At 38.3% G+C, this 14,567-nt stretch overlaps 1 protein-coding gene across 1 annotated transcript in view; it reads left to right on the top strand.

Moving 5' to 3' along the window:
* The window catches only part of LOC106971327 (plectin-like), a 38,912-nt gene that overhangs the window by 3,604 nt on the left and 20,741 nt on the right, over positions 1-14,567 (top strand). The window contains 2 exon segments of the mRNA XM_053224539.1: positions 3,150-3,278; positions 10,205-10,461. Coding sequence (XP_053080514.1) covers positions 3,150-3,278; positions 10,205-10,461 — 386 coding nt within the window.

Below are 14,567 nucleotides of genomic sequence, written 5' to 3'. Positions count from 1 at the left end.
TCATGTGGTTTTTCACTTTTTTGCTTCAACTAGTGTCGGTAATCTTTGCTTTTAACTAGAAGGATTAGTTCATTTACATTTATAGATATTACTGACTATTTGGATGTATATCTGTCATTACATTATGCATATTCTTTTTTTTTTCAATGTTTATTTATGTTTGAGAGAGAGAGGGTGCAAGGCGGAGAGGAGCAGAGAGAGAGGCAGAGGAGCTGAAGCAGACTCTGAGCTGTCAGCACAGAGCACATCATGAGGCACGAACTCAAGAACTATGAGATCATGACCTGAGCCGAAGTCAGACACTTAACTGACTGAGCCACCCAGACACCCCACATTATGCATACTCTATTGTCCCATTATATTTCTGTTTCCTTTTCCTTCCTCTTCTCGTGCCAAAAACTGATTATGTTTTTGTTTTGTTGCATTTATTTTTTCATTCCATTTTTTCCTTTTCTACCAGTTAAAAAAATTTTTTTAATGTTTTTACTTATTTTTGAGACAGAGAGAGACAGGGCATGAGCAGGAGAGAGAGAGGGAGACACAGAATCCGAAGCAGGCTCCAGGCTCTGAGCTGTCAGCACTGAGCCTGACATGGGGCTTGAACTCATGGAGTGTGAGATCATGACCTAAGCTGAAGTCGGTTGCTTAACTGACTGAGCCACCCAGGCACCCCATCCTTTTCTACTAGTTTAAAAGTTATATGACTACAGTTTTAGTAGTTATATTAACTATATTACATTATATACTTAACAAAGCTAACTGAAATCTTTGTTAACTCCTGAGAAATCTGAAGCTTTTATACTGCTTTAAACTATTTTTCTCCTATCCATGTATATGCATTTTTTTGTCCTGCATTGATTCTATTCTTTATTTTCAATCCCCTAAATCCTATTTTTAAAATTACTTAATGCTTATTTAAATATATCCACATATTTACTATTATTTTTTACTATTCTTGCTTGTATTTTAGACTTTGTAAGTTAATTTTCTATGTGAAATCTATCCTTTAGAATTTTCTTAAATGAGGACATATTGGTAAATTCAGTTTTTGTTTCTCTAAAATGTCTTTATTCTACCCCCCTATTAAAACATAATTTCATTCAGTATAGACTTATAGCTGCCAGTTACAATATATCCTTGATTTGAAGAATTGCTACTATTTTACGCACTATTATAAAGTTTAAAAATGTTGCCACCTAAACTACCCACTATATGAAATGGCACCAACTTTAGATGCATCCCAGTTGCAGAGACTTGACAAGTTGTGTCTCTTAGAATCGGTGGAAATTTTTCTTAGCTATCATTTTGCAGTTTTCAATCTTCTGTATTATTGTTGAGAAGTCACTCACCAGTCCAACAGCTATTTCTTTGTAACTACCTGTCCTTTCTAATTATCTGCTTTGTAGATATTTCTTTGATGTTCTGCAATTTCATTATGAGTGTGTAGGTAAGGAATTCTTTTTATTTACTCTTCTTGGGATCTGCTAGACCACTTAGATTGGTATCTTTCAACAATTCTGTAAAATTCTCAGACATTATGTTTTTAAATAATGCCTCTTCCTGTTCTTTAAATTATAAACTTCTTGAACTCCAAATAGACATATGGTAGACCACTTCATGTTGTTTCTGTGCCTTTGAACTCTCTTTTATATTTACCATTTATTGTTTCCTGTATGCTGTCCTCTTGTTCCTTCCTATAAATCCGTTTATTCTTCAACTAGGCCTAATCTGTTTTTTAACATGTCCATTCCATTTTTAAATTAAAATTATACTTTTAATTTCTAGAAATCTTATTTGGTTGTTTTTTTCCATGACATTTATTCTTTGTGATCCTGTGACTTATTTATATTTTCCAAATTCCCTTTACTTTCTTTCTTTCTTTCTTCCTTTCCTTCTTTCTTTCTTTTTCTCAGAGTGGTGCCCGATGTGGGGCTCAATCCCACAACCCTGGGACCATGACCTGAGCCAAAATCAAGAGCTGGATGCTCAAGTGACTTAGCCACCCAGGCAGCCCTCTTATTTAAAAAAAAAAAAAAAAAAAAAAAAAAAAAATTTAACGTTTATTTATTTTGGAGACAGAGAGAGACAGAGCATGAACGGGGGAGGGTCAGAGAGAGGGAGACACAGAATCTGAAACAGGCTCCAGGCTCTGAGCTGTCAGCACAGAGCCCAACGCGGGGCTCAAACTCACGGACCGTGAGATCATGACCTGAGCCGAAGTTGGCTGCCCAACCGACTGAGCCACCCAGGTGCCCCTCTTATTTTTTTATTAATGTTTTGTTTTGAAGTAATCTCCATACCCAACCTGGGGCTCAAACCCACAACCCCAAGATCAAGAGATGCACGCTTTACCGACTGAGGCAGCCAAATGCTCCTTTTTTATTTCTTTAAATAGTTAAACATAGTTATGTTGTATTCTCTTGTGCGATTCTGTTTCCTAGTATCTTGGTAAGCATAAAATTCTAAAACCTGGTAACTTTAGAAAAATGTATTTTGTTCTTTAGCACATTAAGCACCATGTGATAGATTTATATGTTTTTTTAGAGATTTATGTTAATACATGTTTCTTGGTTTTATTTGAGTCATATAAACTTTGTTCTTAACAAAAATTGTACTAATTACAATTACACTTTGCACACCCTTTTGACAATAGGAGGAGATACTGTCATACAGGTAAATACTCCCTAAGTTTTACCCTCCATATAGGTGTGGAAAAAACAAAATTGACACTGATTTACTAAAATCAGATTTTAAAAAATCAATTTGTATAATAATAAAATGCATAGGAATTGATTTGTAACCAAAAATAAAACAAATACATACTGGTCATTCTTTCATCAATGTCTTTCTAATAGTTCACGTCTCTATAAAGGTTTTATTGGACGTGATTTAACGTTTCCCCAGATATCTCATATGTGTTGTCTTGATTCCTATACTCTTAGAAATTATATTTATTTAGATAAATAATATGGGCTACTTGCTATTTTCCTGAGACCTATTGCATTTGTTATCCCAGCACCTCAAAATAAATATTTTAGAGTTGTATTCTGTTTAAAGCTACTTAATTGCATTTGTGTGAGTTCAAACATTGTTGGTTTTGATCAATAGGGCACATGTTCAGTTAATTAATTTGCAGTTTCTCTTTGTAGGCTTGTTTTGATCCACCTGTTAAAACGGTTCCCACCAAGAACCCAATGATGTACAAGAAAAGAGCAGCTGACCCAGTCTGTCCTGACCTTACTGCTTTGTTGGTGAAAAACAAGACTCTTTTAGCTGAGGTATAGGGATTATCTGAAAATAAAGTGCCAAGGGAAAATGTATCCTCTGTAAAAGTAAGGAGAGAAACTTTTTTTTTTCAGAGACAGAGAGAGAAGGGAATGCACGTGGAGGCGGGGCAGAGAGAGAGGGAGAGAGAATCCCAAGCAGGCTCCGTGCTATAAGTGTGGAGCCCTAAGTGGGGCTCAGACTCATGAGCCATGAGATTGTGACCTGAGCAGAAATCAAGAGTCAGACTAAACAACTGAGCCACCCAGGTGCACCATGGAGAGAAACATTCTGATAAGGGATTCATAACTCAGTTGTGCTTTTTTTTCTCAATATTGAACTGTCTTATTACTGAGGAACACTAATTTAGACCCAAATCTGTTTGCTTTTTTACCAGATAAATCCTTTTGAAGATGGTACATAGTTAGATACTTTTGAGTGGACCACTGAATGCTATAGTGTTAAAATCGTGCTAGGAACTGCCATGCTCAAAATTTATGTAAAAATACTAATCAATTAATTACATGTGTTATGTGTTTTTTAATGGAAAGATTGAGTTCCTATTTAAAACAGCACCAAATGTCAAATATCCACTAGTCTTATATAATACTTGAGGAGACATCTGAGTAACGTCAACAGATGAAAAAGAAAGAAACCACATTTGTAGAAAATGCCTTGACTTTTCCCTTAACACCAGGTGATGAACTAGAGTGTAGTAATTTTTTTTTAGTATTTATTTTTAAGAGAGAGAGAGAGAGAGAGAAAGAGAGCAAGCATGAGCGGGGGAGGGGCAGAGAAAGAGGGAGACACAGAATCCAAAGGAGGCTCCGGGCTCTGAGCTATCAGCACAGAGCCCTACGCAGGGCTCGAACCCACGAGCTGTGAGATCATAACCTGAGCTGAAGTTGGGCGCTCAACTGACTGAGCCACCCAGGCGCCCCAAGAGTATAGGAATTCTTTAGTTGAGGTCAAGCACCCTCAGGCTATTTGTTGCAAGAGAGTCTCCCAGATAACCATGATTGAATCTCAAGGGCCACTATCATTGTTAAGGTACTGTGATGTGGCTGTTTATGCCTGCACTGTCTCTATGGTTACCTTCAAGTAAAATATTCTGAATGCTTATATTGTGGGACACTGACCAGCCTTTCAAGTAAGTAGCTATATATGGCGTGTGCATGAGTTTGCTAGGGCTGCCGTAAGAAAGGAGCACAGTCTAGATGGCTTAAATAATAAAAATTTTTCTCATAGTTCTGGAGGCTGGAAGTCTAAGACAAGGTATCAGCAGGATTAGTAGTACTCCTTCTCCACCTCCTTCTTCTCCTACCAATACTGCAACTGCTACTTCTCCTCCCCCTCTTCCTCTTCCTCTCAGATTTTTTGCCACATAATTGACATGTAACATTATGTAAGTTTGGGATGTACAATGTGATGTGGTTTTTTTTATAAAATTTTTTAATGTTTATTTTTGAGACAGAGAGAGACAGAGCACGAACGGGGGAGGGGCAGAGAGAGAGGGAGACACAGGATCCGAAGCAGGCTCCAGGCTCCGAGCTGTCAGCACAGAGCCCGATGTGGGGCTTGAACTCACAGACCGTGAGATCGTGACCTGAGCCGAAGTCAGACGCTTAACCAACTGAGCCACCCAGGTGCCCCTGTGATGTTTTGATGTACATATATTTTGCAAAATGATGATCGCAGTAAAGTTAGTTAATACCTCTATCACCTCACATAATGACTGTGTGTGTGTGTGTGTGTGTGTGTGTGGTGAGAAGGTTCATTTCTTCTGAGGCCTCTTTTCTTGGCTTATAGATAGATAGCCATCTATTCTCTGTGTCTTTATGAGGTTTTCCCTCTGTATCTGTGACCAAATTTCCTCTTCTTTTTTTTTTTTTTTTATGTTTATTTTTGAGAGAGAGCATGTACAAGTGGGGGAGGGGCAAGGGCCGGGCGGGAGCTGGGGCAGGAACAGAGGATCTGAAGCAGACTCTGTACTGACAGCAGTGACCCCTATGTGGGGCTCAAACTCACAATTATGAGATCATGACCTGAGATGAAGTCAGACACTCAACCAACCGAGCCACCCAGGCACCCCTAAATTTTCACTTCTTTCTAAGAACATCAGTCATACAGGATTATGGCCTACCCTAAAGATCTCATTTTAACTTAATTACCTCTTTAAAGATCCTGTCCTCAAATATAGTCACATTCTGAGTCACTAGGGGTTAGCACTTCAACATGTGAAATTTTGAGAAGACAAAACTCAGCCTACAACAGGGGCCTGATTCCTTGAACCTTCTTTTCTGCTTTCTCATCTACCAATAGTCTGACTCCAGGTTTTATTGAAACATATGGATAAAGAGGGGCGCCTGGGTGGCTCTGTTGGCTGTGTCCAACTCTTGATTTCGGCTCAGATCATGATCTCACGGTTGGTTCATGAGTTTAAGCTCCAATCGGGCTCTGAGCTGACAGTGCAGAGCCTGCTTGGGATTCTCTCTCTCTCTCTCTCTCTGTCTCTCTCTCTGTCCCTCCCCTGCTCACACTCATGCATGCTTGTTCTCTCTCACAAAATAAATAAACATTAAAAAAATAAATAAATAAACATAGGGGTGCCTGGGTGGATCAGTCGGTTAAGTGACCAACTTTGGCTCAGGTCATGATCTCATGGTTGGTAAGTTCAAGCCCCATGTGGGGCTCTGTCTCTCTCTCTTTCTCTCTCAAAAATAAAATTTAAAAAAACATGAAAAAAATAAATACACAGGGGCGCCTGGGTGGCTCAGTCGGTTAAGTGTCCAACTTCGGCTCAGGTCATGATCTTACGGTTTGTGGGTTCAAACCCCACATCAGGCTCTGTGCTGACAGCTCAGAGCCTGGAACCTGTTTCAGAGTCTGTGTCTCCCTCTCTCTGCCTCTTCCCCACTCTCACTTTGTCTCACCCTGTCTCTCAAAAATAAATAAATGTAAAAAAATTTTTTTAAATAAATATACAGATATATAGATAAATATATTTCTTTCAATTCTATTTATTCTAAATTTTTCCCTCTTTTAGTATATGGAGGTGAATAGAGATTAAATTTAAGTGGAGTTTATATAAATGCAATCCATTTTATGACACTGGAGAGATTTCTTAATTTGTCTTTTTTTTTTTTTTTTTTCCCCACAGAAAAACATAATGCCAAATCCCTGAAAACCTCAGCAGTTTTAGTATGGGTAGCATTATTGTTCTTGTCCGCAGTATAACTTACTACTAATATTTAACAAGTTAGGGATTTAAAAAAATTTTTCTTTAGTGTTTATTTATTTTTAAGAGAGGGACAGAACATGAGCAGGGCAGGGGCAGAGAGAGAAGGAGACCCAGAATCTGAAGCAGGCTCCAGGCTCTGAGCTGTCAGCACAGAACCTGACGCAGGGCTGGATCTCACAAGCTACGAAATCCTGACCTGAGCCCAAGCTGGACACTTAACCAACTGAACCATCCAGGTGTCCCTTGGGATTTTTGATAATTCACATTTGGAGTCGATTAAGGTTTATCTATGCCTAATTCATAAAGAAGGCTTTTAAACCAAATTGTCAACAAAAGATCATAGGTTTTAAACCTTCTCTAAAGAAAATATATAAGTTATTTTCAAGAATTTCAAAGTACTTTTTAAAAGCAATTCTCTACATGTACATAAGTCATTGGTAACTATAAGTATGTTTAATCTATTTATCAAAACACATATGAAAGGCTCTACAAGATATCATTTTGACTTGGTTTTTGATAGTATATGTATTAAAAAGTATTCCGTATCACTTATTGGGATTTTCTGAATTTAATAAAAATTGGTGACTATTATTGCATGGTTTCCCAGTGTTAAAGTTATTTTAATGTTTTACTTATTTATTTATTTTTGAGAGAACACAAGCAAGGGAGAGGGAGAGAGGGGGGGACAGAGGATCCAAAGCGGGCTCTGTGCTGACAGCAGTAAGCCATATGTGGGGTTTGAGCTCACAAACACATGAGGAACCTTGAGATCGTAACGTGAGCCGAAGTCAGACGCTTAACCAACTGAGCTACCCAGGTGCCCCTAAAGTTATTTAAAAAAAAGAGTCCAGTGATTTCAACAGAGTATCTTCAACATGAATCATGTTTCTCTTTTCCAGTAACCTATTATTTAATTCCACAGGAACATAATTGTCTTGATAAGCCAGTTTATTCTCTTCACTGCATGCATTTAAATTTTTTTGTTATCATCAACTTCATTTCTTTGTGGGACATTATCATGTGTTTCTGCCCAATAATGGAGGCACAGGTGCAAGAAGGGCTATATTTAAGAAAAGCCAGATATAGAAGTGATGAATATTAAAGTATTCAGTTGGTGATTGTATTGTCTAATTTAGGCATTGTGATATTGAACTAAAACTCTTGCATAGTCAGGTACACTGCTGTAGTGATAAACAGGAGTTAAAGAACTTGTAAAAAATGTTACTAATATGGATAATAAGGCCTGGTGTCCTAAAATAAATTTAGTGTGTTTTGCCAGTATTTTTAGTTTGATTTTTCATAGAAATTTTTATTTGTGAGGGCAATATGACTGTGTTCATGCCGATAAGATGCTTTTCTTCCTTTAGCTTGGTAATAAGGCAAATAGGAGAAACCTGGTAGATACAGCTAGTTCTGGAGGGGGTGAATGTAAATTTTCCTGCTAAGGAAAACTATGTCAGAACCCATTATTATTAATTTTAAAATTGAAAATTTTATGGAGATAATTGAAGAATCATTTGCAGTTTTTTTTTATTTTTTTTTAACATTTATTTATTTTCGAGACAGAGAGAGACAGAGCATGAACGGGGGAGGAACAGAGAGACAGAGGGAGACACAGAATCGGAAGCAGGCTCCAGGCTCTGAGCCATCAGCCCAGAGCCCGACGCGGGGCTCGAACTCACGGACCGCGAGTTCGTGACATGAGCTGAAGTCGGACGCTCAACCGACTGAACCACCCAGGCGCCCCTATAATGTTACATCTAATTTGCCCTTTTCCCTCCTCTCTTACTAGTTCATAAGGATCTTATACAGCCTATTAAGAAATTTGAACAAATTAGGTTAAATCAAAAGTTAATTGACCCCTGGGGCACCTGGGTGGCTCTGTCAGTTAAGCATCTGACTTGATTTCAGCTCAGGGCATGATCTCACGGTTGGTGGGATCCAGCCCTGCGTGAGGCTCAGCACTGACAGTGAGGAGCCTGCTTGGGTTTCTCTCTCTTGCTCTCCCTCTGCCCCTCCCCCCACTCATGTGAGCTCTCTCTCTATATATTAAAATAAACATTAAAAAAAAAAGTTAACTGACCCCTGAATATTAGCAGTACCTCAATTTTCTCCATCTAGTGAACTTTCTTCACTTATCAGATAGAAGAGCAGAGGTTTAAAAAATGATACCAAGGGGCACCCGAATGACCAGTCAGTTGAGCAGCTGACTCTCAGTTTTGATCTCAGGGTCATGGGATCAAGTCCTGCATCAGGCTTCCCCCTGAATATGAATCCTGCTTAAGATACTCTCTCTCTCTTTCTCTCTCTCCATCTGCCTCCTCCCCCACTTGCTCTCCATTCTAAAATTTAAAATTTTTTATTTTATTATTTAAAAATTTTTTAATGTTTATTTATTTTTGAGAGAGAGGGAGAGACAGACAGAGTGCAAGCAGGGGAGCGGCAGAGAGAGAGGGAGAGAGAATCCGAAGCAGGCTCCAGGCTCTGAGCTGTCAGCACAAGGTCTGACACAGGGCTCAAATGCACAAACCGCGAGATCATGACCTGAGCCAAAGTCAGATGCTCAACCAACTGAGCCACCCAGGCGCCCCTAAAATAAAAAAAAAAATTTTTTTTTTAATGCTACCGAAAGATAAATAAGTCACCTGACAGCAGCCATGCACTCTGCCTCTCCAATCTCTTTTTGGTCTTTCTCAGCAGTTTGTGGCTGTCTTCTGTTGCTTCCTCTCTCGCAAGCCATCACTCTTGCTTCTCTTCATAACTTTATGATCTTTTCTTTCCTTTATTTGCTTTAAAATAATATATAGTCAATATAAGCCTCATTCTTTCTCCTGACTCTCCTATCCAACCATTTCACTGATGAGCACAGATAAGGCCGGGAAACAAGTGGTGTAAACGTAGCTTTTTAGGAGAGAGGCCTCTGAACACACTCCCCTTCACAACCAACGTAAAGTAACACGTCTATGGCCAAAGCATTTAGTATTTCTTTTCTGCTAGGCATCATAGAATTCATTATTGGTGTGATTTACTCTCACAACAAAATTTGAACAACTTTAATGTTGATGAGAATAAAATTGCTTATTCTAAACCCTATGTGTCATTTTAATGGTTTTTGTTGTTGTTGTGGTTGTTGTTGTTGTTTAATTATGCTGCTTCAGGAGTCCCTGGGTGGCTCAGTCGGTTAAGGGTCTGACTCTTGATTTAAAGGCTCAGGTCATGATCTCAGTGTTCATGGGATCGAGCCCCACGTGGGCTCTGTGCTGGCAGCAGCACAGAGACTGCTTGGGATCCTCTCTCTCCCTCTGTCTCTGTCTCTCAAAATAAATAAATAAACGTTTAAAAAAATTACACTGCTTCGGGGCGCCTGGGTGGCTCAGTCAGTTGAGAGTCCAACTCTTGATTTTGGCTCAGGTCATGATCTCAGGCTCATGGGATCTGTGCTGTTACTGCAGACCCTGCTTGGGATTCTTTCTCTCCCTCTCTCTCTCTGCCCCTCCCCAACTCTTGCTTTCTGTTTCAAAATAAATAAGTAAACTTAAAAAAAAATGAGTGTAACACTGGAATATACTGTTAGGAGATTTGAGAATCTTCATTTTATTGTATAATAAGTTATAACTGAAATATCCATAATGATTTAAAGTCATGAATTTTCTAAAACCAACATTATGATTTTAAGTAACATTTTCCCTTTCTGAATAGCTAAGAAACCTTCAAAACAAGCTCTTCATAAAAGAAACTTCATTGCAAGAGATGAAGAGTGAGCTAGAAAGTTACAAATGAAATAACGTGCATCAGTCTTCCCAGATAATGTCCCTGAAAGAGGATATCAAGGACCTAGAGGAACTTATCGCTTCTCTAACCAGAATTAAATCTTTGAAAAACACCAATATTCAGAATCTTGAAAGAGGCAACTGGGATCTAACTGAAAAAATTATAGAACTGGAAAACATTCTAAGGTAGGAAATGTTCTAGTTTGTTTTCAAACATCTCATTTGTCATAAGTTTGCAAATAGTATATAAACTCCATATTCCTGATGGATCACAGAATTTAAAACTAGTAGAATTTCATGTAATACCTGACTCAAAATTATTATGTTTAAAAAAAGACATTTTTAAAATATTTATTTTTGAGAGGGAGAGAGAAGGAAAGAGTGAGAGAGAGAGGGAGACAACACAAGAGGGGGAGGGGCAGACAGAGAGTGAGACACAGAATCTGAAGCAAGCTCCAGGCTCTGAGCTCAGAGTGTGATACAGGACTTGAACTCATAAACCATGAGATCATGACCTGGTTGGACGCTTAACCAACTGAGCCACCCAGGTGCCCCTAAAAAAGACGTTTTTATAGAGATGTAATTCACATACCATTAAAATTCACCCTTTTGGTCAATTGTACTTCAATAAAAAAAGAAAAAAATGCACCCCTTTAAAGTATGCAATTCAGTAGGTTTTTTTAAAAAAATTTTTAAAATGTTTTTAATGTTTATTTTTGAGAGAGAGAGAGACAGAGACAGAGCATGAGAGTGAGCAGGAGAGGTGCAGAGAGAGAGGGAGACACAGAATCTGAAGCAGGCTCCAGGCTCCAGGCTGTCAGCACAGAGCCCGACATGGGGCTCGAACTCACAGACCGCGAGATCATGACCTGAGCCGAAGTCGGCCGCTCAACCGACTGAGCCACCCAGGCGCCCCTTTAATTTTTTTTTAATGTTTATTCATTTTTGAGAGACAGAGAGACAGAGCATGAGCAGGGAAGGGGCAGAGAGAGGGAGACACAGAATCCGAGGCAGGCTCCAGGCTCTGAGCCGCCAGCACAGAGCCCGACGTGGGGCTCGAACCCATAAACTGCAAGATCATGACCTGAGCCGAAGTCGGTCGCTCAACTGACTGAGCCACCCAGGTGCCCCAGTAGTTTTTAATATATTCACAAGATTGTGCGATCATTACCACTAATTCCAGAACATTTTTAATCACCCCTCAAAGAAACCCCATGCCTATTTTCAGTTACTCCCCATTCTGACAACCACCAGTCTACATTCTTTCTCTATGGACTTGCTTTTTCTGGACATTTTCCATGAATGCAGTCGTACAATATATGGCCTGTGTCTCACTTCACTTAGCACAATGTTTTTAAGGTTAATCCATGTTGAACCATGAATCAGCATACTTCACTCTTTTTTATGGCTGAATAATATTTTATTGTATGAATATACCACAGTTTGTTTATGCATTCATCCGTTGATGGACATTGGCTTGTTTCCTTTTTTGGGGGTGACTTTATGCATAACGCTCCTGTGACCATTCTCGTGTGAGCTTTTACATGACTGTATGCTTCATTCCTGTTAGGTATATGCCTTGGGAGTAGAATGGCTGAGTCATAAAGTAACTCTGTTTACTTTTGAGGCACTTCCAGACTATTTTCCAAGGCAGTTACGCGTTTTACATTCCCACCAGCAATGTTTGAGGATTCCGGTTACTCCACATCCTCACCAACATCTGTTACTGTTCGTCTTTTTTATGATAGCCGTTCTAGTGGATAGGAAGTCGTATCTTACTGTGATTTTAATTTGCATTTCTGTAAGGCTAAAGATGTTGAGCATCTTTTCATGTGCTTATTGGCCATTTGTGTATCTTCTTTATAGAAATATCTATTCAAATCCTTTGCCCAATTTTCAATTGGGTTGTCTTTTTATTTTTGAGGTGTGTTTTTTATGTGTTCTGGACACTGGACCCTTATCAGACATATGATGGGCAGGTATTTTCTCCCATCTGTGGGTTGTCTTTTCACTTTTTTTTTTTTTCTCTGAGTAATCTCTATACTCTATGTGGGGCTTGAAATCCTAACCCCAAGATCAGGGGTCGCATGTCCCTCTGAGCCTGGCTCAGTCTTTTCATGTTCTTAATGGTGTCCTTTGGAGCACAAAGTATTTTAATTTGGATGGAAGTTTATTTTTTGTCACTTGAGACTTGGTGTCATATCTAAGAAACCATTGCCTAATCCAGGGTCACAAAGATTGACACATATATTTTCTTTTTAAGATGTATAGTCTTAACACTTAAATTTATATCTCTGAAAATTTTTGACTAATTTTTGTATATGATGTGAGTTAGGGGTTAGGAGTTCAAATTCATTCTTTTTCATGTGAAGACCCACTATTCAAGGTCTTTTGTGGTTCCATACAAACTTTACTATTATTTGCTCAAGTCCTGTGAAAAATGCCATTGGTATTTTGATAGGGATTGCATTAAATGTATAGATTGCTTTGGATAGTATAGGCATTTTAACAATATTAATTCTTCCAATCCATGAGCATGGAATATCGTCCCATTTGTGTCATCTTCAATTTCTTTTCGTCAATGTTTTACAGTGTTCAGAGTACAGATTTTTCACCTCCTTGGTTAAGTTTATTTCTGGATATTTTGTTCTTTTTGGTATAATTATAAATGGGATTATTTTCTTAATTTCTCTATCTGCTACTTTATTAGTGTATAGAAATGCAATCGACTTATGTGTATTAATTTTGTATCCTGCAACTTTACTGACTTTATTTTTTATTTCTAATAGTTTATTGTTGGAGTCTTTAAGGTTTTATATATATAGTATCATGTTATCTGCAAATAGTGACAGTTTAACTTTTTCCTTACTAATTTGGATGTCTTTTCTTTCTTTCTCTTTCTTTCTTCCTTCCTTCCTTTCTTTCTTTCTTTCTTTCTTTCTTTCTTTCTTTCTTTCTTTCCTTCTTTCTCTTTCTTTTCTTTTCTTTTCTTTTCTTTTCTTTTCTTTTCTTTTCTTTTCTTTTCCTTTCTTTTCTTTTTCTTTCTTTTGTCTGATTGCTGTTGGTAGAACCTCTAGCACTATGTTGAATAAAAGTGGTGAGAATAGACATCCTTGTCTTGCTCCTGATCTTAGAGGAAAAGCTCGCATTTTTTTTTTTTTTTTAACCATTGAGTAGGATGTTAGCTGTGGTTTTTTTCTTTTTTTTTTTTATATGGCTTTATTATGTTGAGGTGTGTTCCCTCTAAACCCACTTTATTGAGAGCTTTTATCATGAATGAGTATTGGATTTTATCAGATGCTTTTCTTTCATCCATTGAGATGATCATATGATTTTAATCCTTCATTTTGTTGATGTGGTATATCACATTGATTCATGAATGTGAACCATCCTTGCACCCCCAGAATAAATCCCACTTGATCATGGTGGATGACCCTTTGAATGTATTTTTTTTTTAATTTTTTTAATGTTTATTTATTTCTGAGACACAGAGAGACAGAGCATGAGTGGGGGAGGGGCAGAGAGAGAGGGAAACACAGAATCAGAAGCAGGCTCCAGGCTCTGAGCTGTCAGCACAGACCCCGATACGGGGCTTGAACTCACCAACCATGAGATCATGACCTAAGCGGAAGTCGGTCGCTCAACTGACTGAGCCACCCAAGCGCCCCTCAATGTATTTTTTTAATTTTACTTTTGAGAATGAGAGAGAGAGTGAGGGAGAGAGAGAGAGAGAATGGGTGAGGGACACAGAGGTGAAGAGAGAATCTTAAACAAGCTCCTTGCTCAGTGTGGAGCCTGACACAGCTCTTGATCCCACAAACCCATGATCCACAATCAGGATCATGACTTGAACCGATATCAAGAGTTGGATGCTCAACCAACTGAGCCACACAGGCGCCCCTCAATGTATTTTTGAATGCAATTTGCTCCTATTTGGGGGGAATTTTTGCATCTATGTTCATCAGGGATATTAGCCTATAGTTTTCTTTTTATGTAGTGTCTTTGTCTGATTTTGGTATCAGGACTCATATTTGGAAGCTTTCCTCCCTCTTCTGTTTTTTGGAATATTTTGAGGAGAATAGACATTAACTCTTCTTTAAATGTTTAGTAGAATTCACCTGTGAATCTATCTTGTCCTAGACTTTTGTTTATTCAGAGATTTTTAAAATTTTGTTATTACTGATTAAATTTTGTTACTAGTAATCTGTTCAGATTTTCTATTTCTTCCTGATTCAGTTTTGGAAAATTATATGTTTCTAGGAATTGATACATTTCTTCTAGGTTGTCCAATT

Source organism: Acinonyx jubatus, chromosome B3 (genome assembly GCF_027475565.1).
Source record: "Acinonyx jubatus isolate Ajub_Pintada_27869175 chromosome B3, VMU_Ajub_asm_v1.0, whole genome shotgun sequence".
Classification (NCBI taxonomy): Eukaryota; Metazoa; Chordata; class Mammalia; order Carnivora; family Felidae; genus Acinonyx; species Acinonyx jubatus.
Note: the sequence above shows the minus strand (reverse complement) of the source record. Positions and strands in the feature narration are given on the sequence as shown.